Source organism: Aricia agestis, chromosome 20 (assembly GCF_905147365.1).
Source record: "Aricia agestis chromosome 20, ilAriAges1.1, whole genome shotgun sequence".
Taxonomy (NCBI): domain Eukaryota; kingdom Metazoa; phylum Arthropoda; class Insecta; order Lepidoptera; family Lycaenidae; genus Aricia; species Aricia agestis.
In genome coordinates this window covers 4,035,938-4,060,503 of record NC_056425.1, presented here as the reverse complement: position 1 = coordinate 4,060,503, position 24,566 = coordinate 4,035,938, and the positions used below count along the sequence as shown (strand labels likewise).

At 35.1% G+C, this 24,566-nt stretch overlaps 1 protein-coding gene across 2 annotated transcripts in view; it reads right to left on the bottom strand.

Moving 5' to 3' along the window:
- LOC121737352 (zinc finger protein 608-like) overlaps positions 1–24,566 on the bottom strand; it is a 175,631-nt gene that overhangs the window by 36,848 nt on the left and 114,217 nt on the right. For both annotated transcript variants that reach the window (XM_042129015.1, XM_042129016.1), the window contains one exon: positions 85–208. In XM_042129015.1, the coding sequence (XP_041984949.1) occupies positions 85–208 (124 nt within the window). The remainder of the gene's footprint in view (positions 1–84; positions 209–24,566) is intronic.

Sequence of the window (24,566 nt, the reverse complement as noted above, 5' to 3'; positions counted from 1 at the left end):
CGCGTTGCAAATAAAATGATACCAAGCGTGCATAAGCGTGCGGTGATGGCGCTACGGTGCTTGCGTGCGCTAGTAACAACTCACCACCTTCCGTTTCGTGCCACACGATGCCCTCCAGCGTGACCGAGGTACCCGGCTCACAGGGTCCCAAGCAGTCTGGCTCGGTGATCGTCCCCACAGATGTGCCCACGCACACTTCTGCAGTTTCCTGGAAAGATGAGAAAGGTTTATTAGTTGGGAGCAATGATGAAAAACTCAAAAGCAGATATGTTACTACCGCGCGCGTTGTGAAGATTCAAATACGGCCCAATTGGGCCGTCTGTTGTTTAGTCTGCATCGAGCGCAGTCACGAACGTGCCGCGTCTTGTCTTACCTAAATAAATTGAAAATGTCGTCGTGCGCGTTTCGAAAATGTACCAATTATGACTCAAAAAAAAAAACAAAACACATGGAATCTCTTACCACATGTCTTGATTGCAATAAATACCTCGATAATTTACATTTTCAATTATTTTTTCGAACAATTTGGAAAAAATCGAATTTTCGTCATAGCTCAGGCGAAGAAAGAGACAGCGATACGATTCGACGTTTAAAAATAGAACTGTCTCTTTTATGTAAATGGTTTTTCGTATCTTTTGTTTCACTTATCTGTCAAATTTGTCAATGTTTGCAATTTTGAATTTGAAAATTGTTCGGAAGAGATTTAAGCCGGAAAATAATATGGACGTAACAGATCTGTATAAGTAGAATATCATTGGTTGGGAGGATTTAAAGCATGTTTCCTTATTGGTCCTTCTCTATGTTGGGCAATGAATAGCGATAGATTACTGTCGATGAGTTCGATGACGAATATGAAGACAAATATGGCGCTCTACAGGTTCGTATTAGCTTGTTGGTTCATCATTACAAATTCAAACATGGAGATGGCGTAAAATACATTTAGCGCAGTGTAAACCATCAATGCAGCTTGTCTTCAATTTCGCTCTAAATAACTTTTGACTCTATACAATAATGCCAGAAGTAAATGCAAAATACATTTACTAACATAACATCAAATGAAACCATTTACATTCAGCACAAGCGAGACAGGAATAGGGATGGTTATCTCGCTCCCGCATGTCGGTAATGGCGGAGCAAATTATGAACAGCAATATCCACTATCCATTGAAATCGTGATAATAACATTTGCACGGCGCAAATGTACAATTTTGCTCATCATAATTTATAAAAGATTAAAATGTAAATTTTCGACATCAACAAATGAATAATTTAAGCGCATTAGCATACCAAACGGAGGTCTAGCAGCTGGTATTCTAGTATTTATAAGGTCTAGACTAGTAAATGTTGCTCCGGCGATTTGACAGCTGAATACGAAGAGATAATGTCCCTATTTACGGCTGAGCGAACGCTTTTTATATTTCCCTCGGAGATTAATATCCCACGAAATTCCGAGACATAATAAATGATGATCGAACGAAGCGTTTGCCAACATTTCGCAATAATACTTTTGGCACCACCTGGCTTCACCAATCTCCATTAAACATTTATAATTAAATCAATCTAACGTTATGGGCTATGGCTTTATCGCTGAAAATAGCGGTAATTCTTCTGTTATCTTGGTAGTAAATAATCGATTAGCCAGCCCACGCGGCAACATTGTTAAACGAATGACAAATGTACAATAGAATACGCCCACCTCGGTAAATAGACAGTACCGGTCGCGGTACAGTTAGCGACATGTTGACGGCATTAAAACCAGAGTGTGACATTTTTGGCATAAATGGATAAAAAAAACAAAATTATAACATAGAAAAATACTGGCTAATCAAAGAAAAAATATTATAAAGCATTTAGATCAGTGGTTACCTAGAGAAGATTTTTCTTTAACATTGTTTAAAAAATATATTTTCACCTAAAAATACACGTTGTGCCTAAAATGTCATTTAGATTACTCCGGTTTTGGATCATTTCGGGCACGCCATGTTACGCCATTGTTACCAGGGGAGCAGCTGCTCTCGAAGGGGCGAAAAAAGGCATTAACGTTTCAATAAAACTCGAAGCATCGCAAGTAAGATCGGGCGTCAGGAGACAATGAGCAGTAAATCAATTCGAGGAAGACGGAACAAAGCGCGCGGCTCTTTAATGATCGCGTTTATTTTTCTTTTGTGTTCAGTTTAAAACTGTATAAATCGTTGGCTAACACCTATGATTATGTGCCAGTCTTTTTTGCACATAACGATGCTGAAATCATATAATCGTTGACTATAAGAAATAACAAAACAGAATATATTATGACCATCTGACGATGTATTTGCCTAAAACGATGCTACTGCCTCTATTCAAAGGCCAAGCAAATGCGAAAGAAGAATTAGGAATGTGAATAATAAAAACACCGGCTGTTCTATGCGACTAGAACCTAGGGCAGAGGTTCCCAAGGGCTATACATATATTTTACATATAAACTGAAAAAACGACTAAATAACCACAAGGGGCGATTCCATTATCGCGGGTGCAACATTTTTACGCACTTAAAGCGTCCTACTGACAAAATAAAACATGTTTTTCTGTCATTAGTAGCATTTCTTCTAAAATATAAAAATAAAAGAAGATTAATAATCATTTTGAAACATCTGTTAGGTAATACCTAATATATATTCTGTAATACACGAAATATTTCGAAAAAATATGAAACACGATGTGACTCTATTCAATTTTTTATAAATCTTGTAATTACATACATGAAAAGTAGGTATTGATAACAAATATAATCTAACGTTATTGTTTACCTTAACAATATGAAATGAGACGAAAATCACTAGAATAGTCAAAAAATAATTTGTTGCATTTCCAATTGTACTGCTTAGATCGCGGGTGCAACCACATTTAAGGTTCTGCTTTTTTATTAAAAATAATAAAAATAGTTTGTTCCAATGATTAATTCCAATTTCCCTCTCATTTCTCCTTACTTTTACAAAGTTTTAAAATATTAACAACATATTTTAGCGACAAAACTAAACTTTTGTACCTTTTTTATGGCAATGGCAATTTTTTTAAACAATATTTGAAAACTATTTCAAAATTGTTGTTTTTTTTTGAGTAAAAATGGTCATGTGTGGCATTAGCAGTTTTTCTCGCGCCGTTTGATGGTATCACTTCAAAATCAAAATGCTCTAAATCATTCAAATTAAAATTGTTACTGATAAAATTTCTTTTGCTACTAAAAATACATCTTTTTATTTATAATTCAATAAAAAAATGTAACAAATGCTATACTTTAAAAAAACGTGTTGAATGCCGTCTCTAGCGGAATCGCCCACAACATAAATGGATAATCAGTTTTTATTGTCTCCTGAAATTGTGCATTGGGTGATTTTGTTTTGCCTAGCCACTTGAGGGTAAAAATTAAAAAGTGTTGTTAAAAAAATCGATAAGAACTCATATACTTAATAAACAATATGTAAGTTTTACGGTCAAACAGAAGGAACTCGCCCATAAAATATAAGTAAATAAATTATTACGTTCCCATTGCCAAAAAAAAAAAATCATACACGCTCTGGTGTTAGCCAAGGGTCAGTGTTGGGCCCTCTCTTATTTCTTATATTTATTAACGATCTTACAACCATTAATTTTAAGTTTTAATTTTAGTCAAGATTGTAGTTAATTATTGTAATTGGGGTGACCCGTTGTAATTAACTTTAATAAATAAATTATTACGTAATTATTATTATAAGTCTGAAGTCTATTTTGTTTTGAGTAGTTTAGTAATAATAAAAATCACCTTGTACGAGCGATATAATTGAAATAATTATTACAGTCTCATGTAGGTACGTGATGGCCGCGGGCGCTAGTACTTATTTTTTATTGACCACTTCATATTTATAAGCTCCTGGTAGGTAATAAATATAATAAAAATATTTTACCGTTCGAAAACGTAATAAAAAGATAAGAATAAAAACTTAAATGATAAAAAGATTAATAATAAAGCCAAAATATTAAATTCACCAACTTTTAAAAACAAATCAAAAACGCATATTCATTTATTTTAAATGGCACATTTAAATAAGTCATATAAGTTAACTTATACGAGAAAAACGATATATTATACGATACAACTTTTTTAGATAAAAAAACATGCTTACAATTAAGAATTCCATTCCATTAAGAAATCCACACTAATAATATAGAGACAAAAGTGTCTACTGCCTCTTCAGTCTTCACGCTTTACGATTTTAATGAAATATGATATGATAGTTTTAGTCCCAGCAAAGCACCTCTCAATTTCTCATCCCGGAAAATGTATGTTATCCATATCGATACTTGCATGGAAATACTTTGAGTCCCGGGGTAAAGACAAAGTTGTACCCTTTTAAATTTAAAAAATGTACGTTTCCTAAAATTGCTAAGCAATAAGGAGGCAACATATAGGGCATACATTAATATCATTTAAATATGTATTATATTATTACCTGTGTAATTTGTCTAAATTCCGCTTAATGAGTCGTTAAGCGCTTATTTCGCTTGTCCCTCAGTGGCCGCAGCTCGCGTACCCTCTTCAAAGCTGACACTCCCTAAGTAATTAACTCAGTGCAATTCGATTTGACGGCAACTGTCTCAATATTCGTTTTATTTGGACTTTATTTCGGTATTCCAAACTTCTGCTACCAACCTTTCGAAAAACTTAAAAAAAGCAATTTAAGGAAAATTAAGACGGCGTAACTTCTAGGTGTCATTTTATAAAGTTATATTATGTTTTTTTATAAAAAATGCTTTGTGCTTGCTCTTTGTTACAAACATAATATTGTTACAAAGAGCAAGCACTCATTAAAAGTTTAATTCAATTAAAAACTCACCAGATTAAAAATTAAAATTTCATTACAGCATTTTTATAACAGTAGAAAAACTTTTCTCCACGCTACAAGTATGTATCAGTAGCGCTAGCACGGCGACCAGCGGAAATGCGAAAGTATGGACAAACTGTGGAAATAAACCTAAGGTGCCGTTCCGATCCATTTTTCGTTCCGAAAAATTCAATTAAAATGCCACTTTATGACAGACTATAGTTCTAAAAATTCAATAAAACCAGCGGAAATGCGAAAGTGTGTTCCGTGGAGATGTCTATCTCGGCTTAATAATACCCGCCACGCGAACTTGATCCTTAACGACAGCTCAATATCTGCCATCAGCACAAACTAAATTAAAAACTACCCGACGAATTAGCAGCGGGGGTCCTTAGGGTCTATTGTCGAATTAATATGACAGATGTGATCACTGATACAAGGAAGACCAAAAAAATAAAAATACTGACTCGATGTTGCCTACGACTTAGGAATGGGAACAATTCTTTGTTTAGTTTGCTAATAATTATTTTTGTTTCTACTTTATTATTTGTGTCAAAACTTCTAATAGTTAAACTACTTGTGTTATGGAAAAGTATAAATTAGGTATGTTATTCTAATTAAATACTACATACGTTTTCGACGAAAAGTGAACATTGTTCTCTGTAATAACTAATAATAGTCTACACTGATTCTATATCAACCACTGCATCTAAATAATTTCTGTAGTAGCCTTATTTGTGGACTTGTAATGATATAAAAAAGAACGGTATTTTTAACGAAAGGAAGCTACTAACTACATATTTCCAAATTAATATCATGGTAAATGAGTCGAAAGGAACCATAAAACTGAAAACAATCGCACCCTCCCTACAGAGTACAGGCTCGTACAATATTAATTAAAAAACCTCCTTCCACCTCCGTCGGCCCTGGTAATTAAAACGGAAATAACTGTAACGAAATTGAAGTTTCAATTAAAATTTAACTCAAAAGATGAAAATGTTGACGTGTTTTAATTCAATTATTATTTGTACTTAACTTTGAACGCGCCGTTGAATTCAAGTTAAAAACATTTGTATATAATAAGTGAATATTTAATCTGCGTCCAAGAGAATAGAATTAAGAAGCTATTCTATTTATGATCTGCTGAAAATAACTTTAGAGTTGTTTTTTGGGAGAATATAATATCTGGGGGCACGGGAGTGCCCCCGCCAAGATGAGCCAAGCGAAGCGCGCAAGGGCACTACCTACCTTTTCTCGAAACGTTTCGTCGTATTTTTGAACCCTCGTAACTTTGGTTTGAATAATGCCAGATAGTTGAAATTTTTAAGATATAATGACATGGGTATAGTTATTAAATGCGCAAATTTTGAATATCGAAGCTATTATACTTTAGATTTTATAGGTGTCCAAAAATCCACAATTTGGTCACTGACTCGCCGATCATCAAAACTGTTAGGGTACTTCCTATAGTCTTAGAAAGCTGAAATTTGGTATGTAACATAATATTAGTACTGAAACAATATAAAAATTATCAAACCCAACTTAACCTATATCCGTACCATTATAGAGCAAAATTAGGCAAAAATTTGTGTTTTTTGTATGGGAGCCCCCCTTAATTTTTTATTTTATTTTAATATTATTATTAAATATTTAAGTAGACATACAACTAAGGACTTTGAGAAAAATTTAAATACCTATCTGTTGCCATTATTGATATAGAGCAAAAGAGGCCAAAAAAATCACGTTTGTTGTATGGGAGCCCCCCTTAAATATAAATTTCATTTTGTTTTTAGTATTTGTTGTTACGGCGGCAACAGATATACATAATCTGTGAAAATTTCAACTCTCTAGCTATTACCGTTCTTGAGTTACATCCTGGAGACAGACAGACGGACAGACATCGAAGTCTCAGTAATAGGGTCCCGTTTCTACCCTATGGGTACGGAACCCTAAAAAATGAACTAAAAGAAAAAACAACGTAAACCAGCTTACAAAAAGAAATGAAATCCCACAAAAAAATTTTCATGTAAAAATGTTGCCAAGATGAGAACATAATATTATAGTTCGTCGTGTCAAAAGTAGTGAGATCTCATGTAGAGCCAAGTTTCTAACCTTACATACTCAACCCTAAATCTAAAAACCTTAATTTTACCCTAAAGCGCGGCAAAATATTTGATAATAATATTATAATGTGTCAGCCGCACGAGAAGAATCTAAAAACTCTACACATTAGTCAAAATCGGTGGCTTGGCCATTTTGTTATTCGCCAGGGCTTTGAACTTAATATACAGTAACTAATGATAAATGGCCAGGCCACCGATTTTGACTAATGTGTAGAGTTTATAGATTCTCCTCGTGCGGCTGACACATTATAATATTATTATCAAATATTTTGCCGCGCTTTAGGGTAAAATTAAGGTTTTTAGATTTAGGGTTGAGTATGTAAGGTTAGAAACTTGGCTCTACATGAGATCTCACTACTTTTTGACACGACAAACTATAATATTATGTTCTCATCTTGGCAACATTTTTACATGAAAATGTTTTTGGTGGGATTTAATTTTTCCGAGATAAAAACTATAATTTTATATTATCCTTACATTATTAATAATATTGTCCTTTCCCGTGACAGTTATGTATTAACATTTGAGATGAATTGAAGAGAGAATGAGAAGAAGTAGACTGTAGAGTAGAGTTGAGTCTGTGAATTGTGAAACAAAGTGTCTACTTTGTCGCATAAAAGTTAATATTAGTACGGACTTTAATAAAACTCTTCAACTTTGACCTAAATTAACTCAGTAAAAAGTAAATTAATAAATTATATTCAGAGTAACTCACAGACGTAGATCAAGATAGATACCGCGTGTCGCTCCATTTGTATTTTGTATGAAAACGAGCGTGCCACTTTTTTGTATGTATATGTGACGTACCGATGATAAGAAAAGTGCCCATTATCTAGGCCAACGTTTCTATTTGAATTTCTACAGCTCAATACGGCACTTTTAGGCATTTAGGCATTTTTAAAATTCCGATTGACGTCCGATTCCGATAGAAGACTTCTGCTATCGGAGTCGGAAAGTCTGTTCTTTAGAACAGACTTTCGAAAGAAGAGCATTGCTCGTCGTTCGGGAGCGCGATATGGCACGCGAAGTACACACACATGCGGTATCTATCATTGTCTATGTCTGTGGAGTAACTCTTAAAACAAAAGTATTCCAAGTTCCAACTAACATTTTCACAACTTAAACAGGTTATTTTAAATAGCATTCCGAGATATTTTTAATATAAACGAAGCATTTGTAGAGTGTACTTATTGTGAGGAAATTCAAATACCAGGCGAGCATAATAAGGCGGAGATGGCCAAGAATAGCTCGGAAAGCTTTATGGGATTATGGCAGTTTAATTTGAAAAAAGGCCCCATTTTATTACCCCTAATTGGGCTAGTTAATTTATTTTAATAATTAAACTGAAAACAACTACACGAGCGAATTATATTCTGTCATTTTAAGTAAATGTACAGTCGAAAACTGTGGTTTAACACTTTTCGACTTTACTTCGTGAAATTAGGTTCAAAAGAGGTAAACTGAATGTCGTCGACTGTATTTTACACGGTGATTTTACATAATTCCAAGGCTAGTAAAAATTATCAGACGTATTTTTAAGTTTTTATATGTATCTTTCACAATAACATTTTCAACAATAAAAGTAGTAATTTCTTTCGATTCGTGATTATTATTAAAATAATAACTTACTATGTTAATTTTAATTTTTGATATTTGTAATTATAATAAGCAATTTGGGTAGTGCATGTTGAGCAAGTAACAATTTGTAAAAATGTTGTAAATTATTTAATCACAAAAAAATGTATGGAAATTTTTAGGTGTAGGTACAACTAGGGTTGCCAGGCTTCTGGATAAAGTTGGACACAGTCAGGCTGTCAATTATTTCATACAATCGAAAGTCAATTCCGTCAATCATGAATAATGTTTGGCTGATGGTGACTGATGGACTGATGAATGGTATTAGACGGTCACTCAATTCTCTTCAGTTTTATGCCAGTCAAAGCCAAAATTTTCAAAGGATTTTTTTTCCTATTTTGTCAGATGTGACAACACTCACTCAAAATTCGTAACTGATGGTTGCATGGAGCGAAAATCAAGATATCCAGATTTTCGTCAATCAACTTCATATTCTATCATATAGTATTCAGCCAGGGCCCAGGACCTATGATTTTGGTAAATTTAACCGGTATGTTGTTCTAAACGATGTCGCCATAAACTGTTTTGACTGTATTTTAAACGGACATAAGTGGAAACATGGCAAGAATTTACGACGCGAAGTTGTAAAAAAAGGAAAATGCTACGAATAATAAAAACTAAGTATAATTTGTCATAAAACCTCTTTTTGATTTAAAACAAAATGTTTTCTTTAATAATAATCAAATCGTATTTCATATAATATAAGAAACATGTAAGCATTGTGTACATTTTTCAACTGCAATACCTTGCGTTACATTACAATTTACAAGTTAGATATAAGTTCGTTTTTACAAGCATTTCGGCAAAAACAACCAAGTTAATTACAGTACAATAAACAGCTCGAGACTAATACAAATAAAAAACCTTTTTGCACAATTCCATGATAGAAAATGGACTGTGCAAATAACAATAGCAAATGAAATTTCTTTTTTATGTTTGCTGAAGCAATTGTAGCCTCATTGAAATGTTTCGTTCTAAAAGAGGGTTCTGTCAGTTGTGATTAGGGTTATGTCAATATCCCCTACTCTTTCTCTCTGATTTATAAATGTAAAAGCAATTAGAGATAATTTGCGGCGACTTGGAGCACAGAAAGTTTGTTTCCTTTGTTTTATTCTGTCAGACTGACATAACTACTTAATCGTAATTATTCTAGAAACTTGTGAATCCCTGATTTCGTGGAAATGGGCATTGTCCAAAAAAACACATGTACTTTTTATATTTTTTTTCGTTAAAATAGGGTATTTTAAGAATATAAATTAAATAATTTTGAAATTCATTGGCTAGTTTTTTCTCAAAAAATGTTTAAGGTTTCGCTCTGACGTCATCATCGGCGGCCAATAATTGACCTCTGCAGTGTGTTTTAAATTTCCTTTCAATCTTATTTATAATGGCTGGTTCGTCAAATGCAAGTTCTCATTATGTGAAAGCTAATACGAGAAGCGAAAAGTTCGAAACGTAATGTAGGTCGAATTTATTGCTAATTTAACGCCATTGAAGGTCAAACAAAGGTTAAACATATTTGTTCAAAAATATAAGTAACCAATGGGTATTTTCTTCGTTTATATACAGAAAAATGATCACTGACCTTATTCCTCGAAATGTTTTTGTAATGAGCAAAATTAAAAAAAAATGGACAATCCCCATTGTGCATTTCCCGCAGTAAAAAGTAGGTATGTCCTTCTTTCGTCAGGTAAACGTAACGTACCTTGGTGGAACGGTACTCTGGAGTCTGGTGCGACTGAGAAAAGAGACCCGAGCTCTGTTTAACAGAGCCAAATTAGACGGGAACTGGGACGCATACAGAACCGCCCTGACGACGTTTAATAGGGAGTTAAGGAAGGCCAAAACACGTTTCTGGACAAGGTTCTATGAGGAAGTAAAAAACACCTCGCAAACCTCCAGATTATACAAAGTCATATCTGAAGCCCCCATCTTAGCACTCTGAAGGGGCCAGATGGTACTTATACCAAAACGGCGGAAGAAACGCTAAGATTACTAGCCGAAGTCCACTTCCCCAACAGTATCCATCTCGAAAGAAACGAAGCTTCTCTCATACGAATATTAAAACCAGTCACCAGACCATCTTTTGACGATTGGAGAAGAGCTTCAATGATCTTTAAGCCTCACCGAGTCAAATGGGCAATCGACAGCTTCAAGCCTTACAAGACCGACGGCGAGCTGACAACATATTTCCGGCCCTCCTCCAACAGGGCAAGGACATTATCCTCCCATTGCTGCTGAAAATATTCAGAGCAAGTTTCACGTGGGGCTACATCCCATTGGCATGGACAAATGTAAAGGTTTCCTACATACCCAAGAGTGGGGACAGGGACAAGGCCTTAACGAAGTCCTACAGACCAATTGGTCTAATTAGCCTCACCTCTTTCATGCTCAAAACGATGGAGAAGGTGGTCAACCTACACATAAGGGAGTAGGGACACCTATATAAGGGATCTTACCAAGAAGCCCCTGCATGAAAGACAACATGCCTACCAAAAAGGCAAATCTACTTAGACGGCGCTAATGGACTTAGTAGATCGTATTGATAGAGAAATCGAAGATAAAGAGATTGCGCTTTGTGTCTGAAACAAAGCAGAAATGGGTTGAGACCACTGGCCTTGAGCACTCCAAGGCACTAATTCCTGGCTTTAACAAAAAACTGTCAGAATTAATGCTCACCATGGGTGTCATCAATGAAGAATCCTTACTAGATACCTAACTGGCCACTGCAAGCTCATAAACACCTTAACAGAATAGGTGTTAGTAGCTTAACGACTTACAGATTCTGCGAAGAGGAGGACGAAACACCTATACACCTCCTCCTTGACTGTCCTGCTCTACTACAGAGCAGAAACAGACACCTTGGTCGCTACTTATACTCATCCACCGAGGAAATTCGTGGCACCAACCCCAACCACATCGTTCAATTTATGAGCAGCATTGGGTTGGGGACGGTACTCTAATGCGAAGGAGTCACAAGAGATCCTTAAGGGTCGCAGTGACATCAGGGCTATAATGATCTACCTTCAGAATTAAAAAAAATGTCCTTAACATTTTAAACTTTCGCGTTGCATTATAATGAAACTTTTTAATCGGGACTTAACGCGACTTATTTAAGTAGTAATGCTACTACGAGTACATACTTTTTCTCGACCCGAATCCGAAAAGGAGTCCCCTCGTGACCACGGCCGTTGCAACACGGCCGAAACGTCGAGAAAAAGTATGTACTCGTAGTAGCATTACTACTTAAATAAGTCGCGTTAAGTCCCGATTAAAAAGTTTCAAAATGTCCTTATTTAATGTTTAGACGTGGCAGAGCCATGCTTCGGCACGACTGGGCCGGCTCGACCGGAGAAACACCACGTTCTCACAGAAAACCGGCGTGAAACAGCGCTTGCGCTGTGTTTCGCCGAGTGAGTGAGTTTACCGGTGGCCCAATCCCCTACCCTATTCCCTTCCCTACCCTTCCCTATTCCCTTCCCATCCCTTTCCATCCCTACCCTCCCCTATTACCCTATTCCCCCTTAAAAGGCCGGCAACGCACCTGCAGCTCTTCTGATGCTGCGAGTGTCCATGGGCGACGGTAGTTGCTTTCCATCAGTGACCCATTTGCTCGTTTGCCCCCTTATTTCATTTAAAAAAAAAATCTACTCAGTACAATAATTGCCGTTCCTATTTCTTTTTTTTTGCTCCTAATCCAAAAACGTTTTGCCAATGCTTCCCAAATCTTGAGACTCACAGAACAACTACACATTACAGTAACATAAAAGTTTATTACTCAAATGTAATCACATCTAGATCCTTTATGTTGGGTTTGTGTTAAACGCTACCATTTATGCCGCGGCCACACTAACGAGAAATGCCATTAATTATTGCGATAATGCTATAACATGTTGTAGCATTATCGCAATAATTAACGGCATTTCTCGTTAGTGTAGCCCCAGCATTACTGAAACAGTAATAATGTAGCATATAATATATATCTTAATTCTGGAAAACTGTACGGTTCCCGTGCGATAAACTAATTTTAGCACAACGGCGGCGTTGCGGGCTTCAACTAGTTAGGGTCTATACAGACGGACCGCATTTCAACTGCAATCCAACCGCAAATTGCAGTTCAAGTGCAGTTTGAATGCAGTTGACACGACTGCAATAGAACTGCAAACCAAACAGTTCACACAACTGCACGCCAACTGCAACTGAACTGCAATCCGACTGCGCGTTTGGTTTGCAGTTCTATTGCAGTCGTGTCAACTGCATTCAAACTGCACTTGAACTGAAATTTGAAATTGCAGTTGAAATGCGGTCCGTCTGTATAGACCCTAACTAGTTGAAGCCCGTTGAAGTTACTTGTACATACTTACATAATTATAATAATAATATAATATCAGACGTATAATTACAGAGCGCGGCTCTTGACTCGGAGGTCGTGGGTTCGATTCCCGCGTTGGAAACATATTATTTCCAAGTTTGGTTAGGACAATGCAGGCTGATCACCTGATTGTCTGACAAGTAAGATGATCCATGCGTCGGATGGGCATGTAAAAAGTCGGTCCTGCGCCTGATCTCTCGCCGGTCGTGTCGGTCTGCCGTCCCACTGGGTTATGAGAGTAAAGGAAAAGAGAGTGCTCTTGTGTACTGCGCACACACTTGGGCACTATAAAATTACTCCTGCGTAGCTGGCCTGGTTTCAATGAAAACCGGCCACCGTCACCGAAACCGGTGTGGGAGTTATTATTATTATTAATAATATATCGTTGATAATATTTCATTATTTATTTTCAACATATTTAGCTATAGCAGCTGCCAGCTGATGATTAATGATCCTCAATATCCTGCGATCCTATTACCCGATTCCCTGACCCAATTAGACACATGGTAATCAACTATAAATCGATTATTATAGTTTGACGGGGTCGTGAAACCTTTACGACGGAATAAAATCATAATGGATTAAGTTGATCGGTTCAGTTAACGCTTAACGAGCGGCCGGAGCCAACTTCCTCAATAAACTGATACCTTGGTAGTTGGTACCTACGGGCTACGGGCAATAAACATTCAAAAATATTAACGATCCTCATTCCTCATACACGCACCGAAATTGAGTGGGCGGGCCACACTAAATAAGTATAATACGTATTATTTATTCTTATTAAGCTCTCTTAATTGGCCTCGAACTATGTTAGGCTTAATTACGTAAACTATTAACTATGCTTAAATTATGAGATTTTGTTAACGTGATTATATTATTAGATTTTAGAGACAATAAAATAAAACAGATTAATGTGAGAACAAAGGAGCGAGTGAAGCAAAAGTAATTTAGAAAGAACTCGAATTCTGAATTCAAAAGGTTTTATTTTATTTTTATTAAATGAGGGGGGCAAACGAGCAAACGGGTCACCTGATGGTAAGCAACTACCGTCGCCCATGGACACTCGCGACATCAGAAGAGCTGCAGGTGCGTTGCCCGCCTTTTAAGAGGGATACACTCTTTTCTTGAAGGTTTGCAGGTCGTATAGTTCCGGAAATACTGCTGGTGACAGTTCGTTCCAGAGTTCGTTCCAGAGGATGAGAAATTATATCGAAATTCGAAAATTAGGATTCGATCTTCGATATCCACACACAATATCAATAACGTTATTTCCAGTGAGTATTAAACTGCAGAGAGGTATTATGTACTAGCTGTAGCCTTAGCACGGCCACCAGTAGAAATGCGAAAGTATGGACAAACTGTGGAGATAAACTTAAGGTAGCGTTCCGATCTTTTTTTGTTCCCAAAAATTCAATTAAAATGCCACTTAATGACAGACTATAGTCCTAAAAATTCAAATAATATCCTACTCTATGACATATATATGTCATAAAGTGGCATTTTAATTGAATTTTTGTCGGTCGCGATAGGCCGCGGTAAAGATCGGGACGGCACCTTTAGTTTATGTCCACAGTTTGTCCATACTTTCGCATTTCTACTGGTGGCCGTGCTAAGGCTACAGGTGTTAAATTATATTTCAAAACCTGTTTTGTTTAGCGCTATCTATCTAATATGAATAATTGAATATTCTATGCTTATTAACAGAGATAATATCACCTCAATTATACACAAATCACAATTTACACCACAAACTTAAAAAACATTTGCACAAAGAAGTGACATTATTAAAATTAATTGATAATTACGAATGAGCTTCGAGCATGTAATTAAAAGTCCATTTTGCGACGAGCTCTTAAAATTCCCCGCCCGCTCAAAGCGAAATAATTAAAGCAGGATACCAGGGTATAAGAAAATGTAGGAGCTGAGATCAAAGGAGTTCCCCTTGCGTAAATAACGCGGATTTCTGTTACATCTAAGTTCTAACGCCATGTTGATTAAGACAGAAGATTTCGGAAGTTTGACGACTTATGTTATCCTATTATGCTAATCTAATGAATAATGATCTTATTAGAGTTGATAATAAATCCATATATATCTATGCAAAATAAATGTAAATGTTTGTTCGACTGTCTTTCTCTCTGTCAGACGGGTGAAGCCAAACGAGCGTAATTTGTGAGTTGTGACTTGTGAGTCGCAGAATTTCGGCTGGCAGAAATTCTGCTGCATTCAGTTTCCTGTTTCATACAAAATTCCTGCTTGATTCACACGAGCGTAATTTTGTGAGTCATAATTTGTATGAAAAGATATTTACGCGACCGAAATTCTGCGACTCACAACTCACAAATTACGCTCGTTTGGCTTCACCCAACTTCACCGCCTTAACTTTTCCACATTTTTTTTAAGACATGGTATTGAAATATTTGAGCTAGGAAAACGTAAGATTCCCGCGCGAGAAACGAATTCTGAGTTTTGACGCAACAAAATATCTTTATTTAATCTATCTATACTTAATATAAAAATGAGTCGCTAAGCGCAAAACTCGAGGACGGTTGGACCGATTTCACTAATTCTTTTTTTTAAATATTCCTTGAAGTACGAGGATGGTTCTTACGGAGAGAAAAATTCTAAAAAAAAAATTTAAAATTTCCTGAAAAAGTCTAATAACAACACTTTTCTATACTCCCATACAAAAGTTAAAGAATCGACTGTTAGGCGATACGAAGTTCGCCGGGTCAGCTAGTTTTTAAATAAAATTTTAATGTTAGCGCCACTGAAATCAAAACTTGTTTCTACAAGTTTTGATTTCAGTGGCGCTAACATTACATTCTTGTAGATTGTAGAGCATTATTACATAAGCTGCTTAATGCTAATTTATGCATATCACGTATTAATAAAATTTATTCGTGATATGCTAATACTTCGAGTATCAAATAACGTAATAATTAATCATTACCATTTATCACTGTATAATGCATGATGTAAATTAGTTCTACAGCGATGGTGTATCATTAAAAAATCATTATCACACTCAACAGAAATAGCAGATGTGTACATAATGACTTCTTTGTGAATGTGATGTAGTGTAAAAAAAGATTTTCTTAAAAAAGCATTAAAGATTATTCTAAGTAATTAATATAGGCAACTTGAGACACAATATAGAGATAAGAGAGCATAATATTGTCAAACTCCACATTTTTAAATTTCTAACTCTGATGTCGAAATTATCGAATGCAAATTAGCTAAGCACCTTTTTAGACATTATACAAATGGTTTGAACCTTTAATCGTATGCTATGTAGAGTACTGAAAATTATGTAATAGGACATCGAAATTATGTAATAAAATATTATCTGACTCTAAGTTTTAACAAACCTGTTTCTCTACATTTTAATATCTTAACTTTTTTTATCACTGCTTAAATGCTACATCCAATTAAACAAGTCTATATTAATTGGTATTAAATTATATTTATGTGATTGATAAATTTTATCTACTTATTATAATAATTAATTTATGATCGATCAGTCTGTTAAAGTAAATTATGATATTATTATTAAATTATCCAACTAGACGTACTAGGATATCAGAGGTGAAGTTCAGATAACGTTGATTTATTCTACAAGAAATACTAGGATATCAGAGGTAGAGCAAGTTAGTATTAGGGATTAGGATAACAGCAGTTAATGCAATGATTAGTTTTTTTCTGATTTTTTTCCGAGCTTCGCATCCTTAATCTTAATGCAACTCAAAAAAATCCGTAACAATCACAATTCACAATGAATCTGCATACTGTACTGAAAAATAATGAACCCTAATAATAATTATCTACTTACTTATTTGCTACTACCGTTTTAGACTTTTACACTTAAGTAATTTTTACTACTGACAAGACCGTTGTACTAACGACATAAATAGATTTCAGAGCCATCCTCATAGAAACTCCCGAGATAAATTAATTCTAAACGATATCTAAATGAACATTGATTTCTTAAATTACAACAGCGCTACTCATTCTCTTCGCCACATTTCAACCACTCATTTCAATACTATTAGGGGCAAATTGTTAAAAATTTGCATACAAATTAAGGGAAAGCTGTTAGCAGAATTAGTGCGGGTATCGCCCATAAATCGTACGAGGGTGTCGAGCGTATACCCCCGCCCCCCCCGCTCCCCTCACGTCCCTCTAATAAACGAACCAGAAAACTTCCAAGAGCATGTAGAGCGCTTCAACGAGATATCGAACCGCGCAACCCAAAACTGCATCTATTTCCAGGGTCGTAAAGTCAAAAATACCTCGAACTCTATTTTTATGAGCTCCCAGAAACATCCTTCCTGCTTCCGCGCGTGCGAAACGAAAAAGACGCGATATGCTCCACGTTTGAGCGGAGAAAATTAAATTATGAGAGCCGGGGCGAAGAAAGCGCATGACAGCTCAAATTTAAAGAAGCAGCGTCCAAACGATAAAGTTCCGCAACGTTACGCGGGGAAGCATAACAAATTAAGCTGTAGACGCTTTGAAAATGGTGTCAAGTTTATTATTTGACTAAAAATATGTTTTACGTAATTATTCGAGGTAAAATTAAAAAGTTTATCGTTCCTATGACAGTTTAATTAAAAGTTTACTCATTAAATATTTGTTAGGTAGGTATGCGGATATCATGAATAATATGCTGGTCCAATATCTGTAATTAGTGTATTGAAAGCACGCTTTGATGTGTACCACCTATGTAATATAATGTATGTAGATTAATCTCGATTAACTGAAACGGAATCTATAATAACGCTGCACGGTCATGTTAACCTGGTAGCTACATTAATTATTCATGATCATCTTATAATTAAAACTTAATAAGCATTATGGACAAAATTAAATCACTGTCAGTGTCGTCATGAATATTCAATCTTAAGAGTTAAGACGTACTTAAGCATTAAGATTTAAGAATAAATAAAAATCATGAATATGGAAATAAACATTTTATAAAAGTGACAAGAAGTTAAAATAAAGACAGTAGAATAATATTTAACATGTGTGTTACATTCCAAATCTTTCAAAAATCTTTCTAATGTCAGGTTTCTCAATTTTTATCGCAACAACGCCGTTGAATAGATAAAACCGGGCACAAACTCTTTAATTAAATATCGAACATGGAACAAAAAATATTATGATTTATGAACATAATCTAAACCATAGATAAAGTATTATAGTATAGATGTAGTCTTAGCCCGTCATCGCGTGGCCATTTTGTGCTTATTTTGCGTTGCGTTGCGTGCGTTTATTTTCTTGAATATTTCTATTTGTCGATTATTTCGAAGCACATTATGATACAGGAAAGAAAGTCAATTAGTTCATGATATCGATTAACTATAGTTAAAGTGATGAGAATCTGTAAACACACGTTGAAAGCTATGCAATTTTTATAGCCAAATTATTAATTGATGTGACATTTTTAGCACTAATGCCTTATATAGCACGAATAAGGGATTAATAAACTTATAAATTATCTTTTTAGCTCACAAAAATACCGATTGAAAAGCCCAAAAAACGTTGTTCAAAACTTACGTATTTAATGTTAAATCCACGTGTTTGAGGCATTCTTTGACCATCCTTATGGTTTATTATTTAGCGGAACCACAAAACTCAACAATATCTAGCATTGAATGTTCACTAAAAACCTTTATTAACACTTTTATTACATGAAATATGCAGACTGACTCCTTTGTTATGTCCTAGTAAGTAGGACATAACATTACACGCTTTTGACGCTTATACACCGATATAAGTCTCTCTCCAGTCTATAGTACCTCAATGATCTAAACACATTTAAGTCATGACATTTCAATGTCAAAATAATTGAGGTTGAACCAGAATTTGAATAAATTAAACCTTAATCACTCATTATACTCACAAAAGAAACATAGAGCCTCATTAATTCTTTTATTTAAGGTAAAATTTTAACGAACAAACGATTTCAAAGAGATATTAAAAGAAATTATAACATCAAAGTCTACCTTTGCCTCGCTGCCAAAAATTAAAAAGTAAATCGTGATTCTTATTTCCAGTTTCGGATTCCAGAAAGTTGCCGCTTTGTAATTCGCGTTCCATTTGTGAAATTCAAATTATATTTATTAACAGATCGGGAATTCAAATTAAATGGAATACAAGTTTGATCTTTTCTATTTTCTTTCGTTCCTTTTTAATATCTTTTTCTTTTTGCAATTTTTGAAAAAGTGTACAAAATTTATTGTTTAAAAATAACTTTTTTGAGTTTCAGTATCTATTTTCTTTTCGGACTTTAAACGTTTCCACGCCAAATCGGTCAGCGTTTTAACTATTAAGGCGCTGTGGTTGTTGCAACTACGTAAAATGGGTTTTTTAAAACACGTTTTTAGTAAAGGAAATGTCATTATTTAAGTATAAAATAAGTACCGTTTTAAAATTGAGAAAATTTCCTATACGCAAAGGTATATCAGTACACAATTTGAAAAATTCTGCTCGATAGAAGAAAATCTCAAAGATGACTGTTATAACGCTGTTTTTCATAATTAAATCATTTTATGGCTAAATTACACACTTTCTAGAAAAACAAAAAATGTAGTATATGTGTCGTAACCTAACGTAAACGATTTGATATATTTGATTTGTGTAATACTAAAAACAAAAGGTTTTTACTCCTATTTTCTATTATCAAGGCACGCGGCGAGCGCGTAACAGCCACTGTACAAGGCGCGCTGATATGAATGTTATTTTAATGTCCTTAACGTCGATATTCGTACTGACAGACATCGACCTGCTTATTTTAGAGACTACTGGGCCTTAAGCACTAAGGGGTAGGTAACAGTGTGGATTAACTCACAACAAAATATATTATTTCCTAATAGTGATGAGGCTATCTCATTAATTTTATAATAATACTATGTTTTATTCATTTCTACACCATACAGGAATTCATGACAATTGACACCTAATAAAGGCTACGCGAAGTTAAAAACCCTAGTTGAAAAATAATATTATTCATTTGAAACAAATCTCCATATTACAAATCTGTACTTAATGCCTAATACAATGGTTGTTAACATTTATAATTAAATTTTGAAATTGAACTCGAATGGGTAAAATAAACTGTTTCATTTCAATATTGAATTTCAATTATAATAATTTTACAATGGCATTGTTGGTAATCTAATGCTGGCACGTCACATGGCTATTTGTATTTGCGTATTTGATGTATTCGCCAAACAATCACCATGTGTAGACGGTATGTTTGACAAAGTATTGGCCTTATTTGCCTATTTGACAAATATGACCAATACCAAAAAAACACGTACCTAACCGTACCTTTGTCGGTTTTTGACGCACATCAAAAGAGTCAAATAGGCAAGTACACAAATAAACCGGTGCTGTCAACTTGAGAACAGACGGTATATTCAAATTTCAGGTGATTTTCAGTGTTGTATCGTGAGCGGAAAACAGCGGAAAACAACATTTTGTATCCTTTTTGGAGATTAGTGGTCCAATTTTTTGTAATAAATATTCGAAGTCTATATCTGACATCCAACATTGTATTGGTGAACACAAAACTGATTTAAAAATTCTGAATCAAATGTTTGCGAGTTTGCTATTAATAATTGACGGCAATGTGTGGACGTATAAATTGCCTTTATTTGCTTGTTTGCGTATTTGTCAATAATGTTGCCAAATACAACAAATAGCCAATAGCAAATATGTACAAATAGCCGTGAAGTGCCAGCATTATATATATTTCGAAATTTAATATCTCTTCGCATTGCTGAATGCCCAATAACTTATTATGAAAATAATTTTCGTGAATATAGCTTTTTCACGCAAGTGATTGTATGGCGTTGTTCAGTCAAAGGGCTAGCTGTTTGATTGAACGGCTATTTAAACCAGTTGGCTGCGACATATATATTGTAGCGTAGAAAAAAATAACGTATTAAGTATTTTAACGGTAACATAATACAATACAATACGCCTCGTATATCGAATTGTAGAGTCCGCGTTTGTAGTGGTAAATACTTGTTACTGCAACTAAATTTTATGTAATGTAAGTCAAAATAATGTCACAAAAGCGTTATATAAGGCTGACTGTATACGCACGTTTTCCATATTCGGAAATCGGAATGTATGGAATCAGTAGAAAATACACTTTTTTGCGAACGGGACGAATTGCGCACGTACGTTTCGTATTGCAAGCCGGCGCGTTTGTGCGGAATTCCGAATATGGTAATCGAAAAAACGATATTATTCAAACTGCACTTCGAAAACAAACAAAAAAACCCTTGCCTGGTTTCTGATGCTTTTACTGCAGTTTATCTATCCAACAGCTTTATTGATCTTGGTTATTGACAAGACTAGTCTAGATAAACTCCAAATAATATAAATAAAGTCCAGGTAAGTAACCTCAAAAATAAAGCATTAATTAAAAAGCTAAAAAGTAAATCTAAAATATAAATTAACGAGCATAATACGCGATGAAAAACAGCAGTAACTTATATTTAATTTGAACAAAACGACAAAGTGGCAATAATAAATTATTATCACTTGCCAGTTGCCACAGTAGCTGTGATTTACGAATACTTTTTTTCTGTGCAGTGCAGACGAGCGACTGTCGCGCGCTACCAGTTAAAATTTTGAAACTTATTCGTCTGATCTATATAAATAACAAAGACTTTTGTTAGTCTCGCTAAAACTTAGAACGGCTTTAGCTAATTTTAGTTTTGACTGATACGTGATACGTAATTGCGATTGTGGAACAATTATCGCGCAATAATTGCTATCGCATTGGTCTCGCAAGATACGTGATACGGGGGCGGGATCTTAGAGAGGTCTACCAGAATCTGATGGCAAAAAATGAGAAAAGAAATTGACTCTAGCAATACCGTATTTGGAATAAAAAATGTTGATCATTCTTTTTCCTTATAGCGGCTGATTCTGTGTGTGAAACATGCAAATATAAAAATTTATACAATGATCAAGGATATTTTTTTGAAAATTTGCCATCAAAATTTGTCATCCTGGTCCATCCATATCCTGGTAGACCAATTTAGTAACTGATAATTTTGTATTTTCAAGAAAAATAATTAAGAAGGTTTTTTTTTTCTAAGGCCCCATCCCCACGCCGCGGAATTTCCGCGAAACGTGAGTGTGGATCCGGTTCGCATATTTTTCGCACTTCGCGGCCGGTTCCCCGACCGCATCCCCACTCGCGCGCGAACCGTGCGCGACGCCGCGGCGCCGCGAAATTCCTGCGAAGCATGAGTGAGAGATCCGATTCGCATATGTTTCGCACTTCGCGGCCCGTTCCCCGATTGTTGTCGGTTTTTTGTCCCGCGACAAAGAGATTTTTTTAAAATCTTTATTTTAATAAGGGCTTTTGCCATACAAGACATGCCAGCATTGTTTAGTGAACAGAATATAATTAATCCTACTTTATACTTTATTTACTTAATAATATTATAAAGGCGAAAGTTTGTTTGGATGTATGGATGTTTGTTACTCTTTCACGCAAAAACTACTGAATGTATCTTAATGAAACTTAACAATAATATAGCTTATACATCTTTCAAACTTGACTTTCAAAATGGGGGAGGTGTTATGTTCGTTTTTTATATTCAACGATTACTCCGCCGTTTGTGAACCGATTTTCAAAATTTTTCTTTTGGCGTACAGAGTTTCATCCCAATTTGATACTATACTCACAAAAGTGGTGATCTGATGCTGGGAGCCATGGCTAATCGAGGGAACTCCTTAAAATTTATATGGAAACATTTGGTGACTTCGGTTTCGTGGGAAGTAGTCTAAGCCTATGCAATCAACAAGTAAGATTTTGCACCAAGGTATACCATGATTAGATTGGGAAGGTGCTGAGAGAACTCCTTTGCATTGCTTTAAGAACGGAAAGCATATGCTACTATGCAAATTACATTCATCATCACTACCATATTATACCTTATAAAGTTATATGCATCCCATGATTATGAGCCTATTATGACCCATTGGTACTTTTCATAGTCATTTAGATCAAGATTCGATTTTGTCAAGCGATTTAAAAAATATTTATTTGTTTGATTGAACACGTTAATCATAGGAACTATTGATCCGATAAAAAAATATTTTAGTGTTAGATAGCTCATTTATCAAAGAAGGCTATTTTATCACGCAAACTAATAGGACCGAAGAAACAGAGGAAATGTGGTTAAAACGGAAAATTATTAGCAAGGGTTTATCTCACGAACTACTAAAGCAATTTTGTTTGTTATTTGGCACAGATATAGAGTAGACTACGTGACGAGAGATAAGCTATTTTGTTGCGAAAAAATGTACGATTTCCGTAAAATTCCTAATAATTTACGCGAGCGAAGCCGCGTGGGACATCTAGTTTATAATATAAAGTAAGATAAATTTGGCTCAAGGGCGCAAACTATAGTGCGTCAAGAAAGTGAAGAAATTAAAAAGTAGCAACATTGCGAACATGCCGCGAACTTTGCGAGTGTGGATCAGTAAATTTGGCAGAATGCGCGATCCGCGTCGCGGTCCGCGGCGTGCTGTCGCGCGCGAGTGTGGATCGGCAGTAACTCTTAGGGCAATTCCATATGTGACTGACTCTACATTTGATACGACTTGCGTTTTATTTTGTCATATATAATGGTTACTATCATGTTGTTAGTATCAATTTTAAGATGGCTTTGTAGCAGATAAAACAAGTTAACTCGTGTAGAAAAAATGGTATACAATGTTGTTTTCAAATAGCATTTATTTAATCAAACATAAACGTGACCGACACTACATGCAAAAGGAAGTCGTTTCCGAGAGTGTTTGTAAACACCAATAATCTTCCTCTTCTATCTTTATGGAAAGTGCATGAAACAAACTATTATAAAATATTTATTAGCAAAAAAAATTGTGACCGACTACAGCCCAAAACGTGACCGACACTACACTCACTTTGTGCAGGTAAAAGTCGGTAGTTTTACATTAAACTTTAAAATTTATGTATCTCAGCACGTACAGTACGAACTCTAAAAGTATATAAAAGCTAATCAGTAATTAGTTAATTCATTAAAATGCTTTTTTTGAACTTAAACGTCACAAAAACGAAATCACTAATAATTAGTCAAAAAATAACTCAACACGAAATCTTCTCAAAAACTATTAACATAGTAGGTAACCCAAAAGGCAGCGATAGGCAGACTTTCGTCATTTCTTTAAGCTAAAAATTTTCCATTATATGAGCCCTATAGAGGTAAGAACGACCAGACACTATGGAGTTTCGGTCGCTATTACTTTAGAAGGTTTCCAGTTCTGCAGGTCTATCTTACGTTCAACAAAGTTTAAAAATCAATAATTTTATCTTATTTTCTTGCGATATCTGTAATAATCTCATATCCTACTGCCAGATTTTTGTGACAATTGCTTCCCATTTCCAGACATCGCAAAATTTTGGATTTTATTTGACTTTGAGGTGGTCTGGCAGGTTCTTAAAATAATAATTTAGCTTTCTGCTTCTCTCTCTGATTTCTATAGCTGTTTTCGCCATCTATCAGCAAAAATAACAAACAAAACGCTACTTTTGGGCGTGAT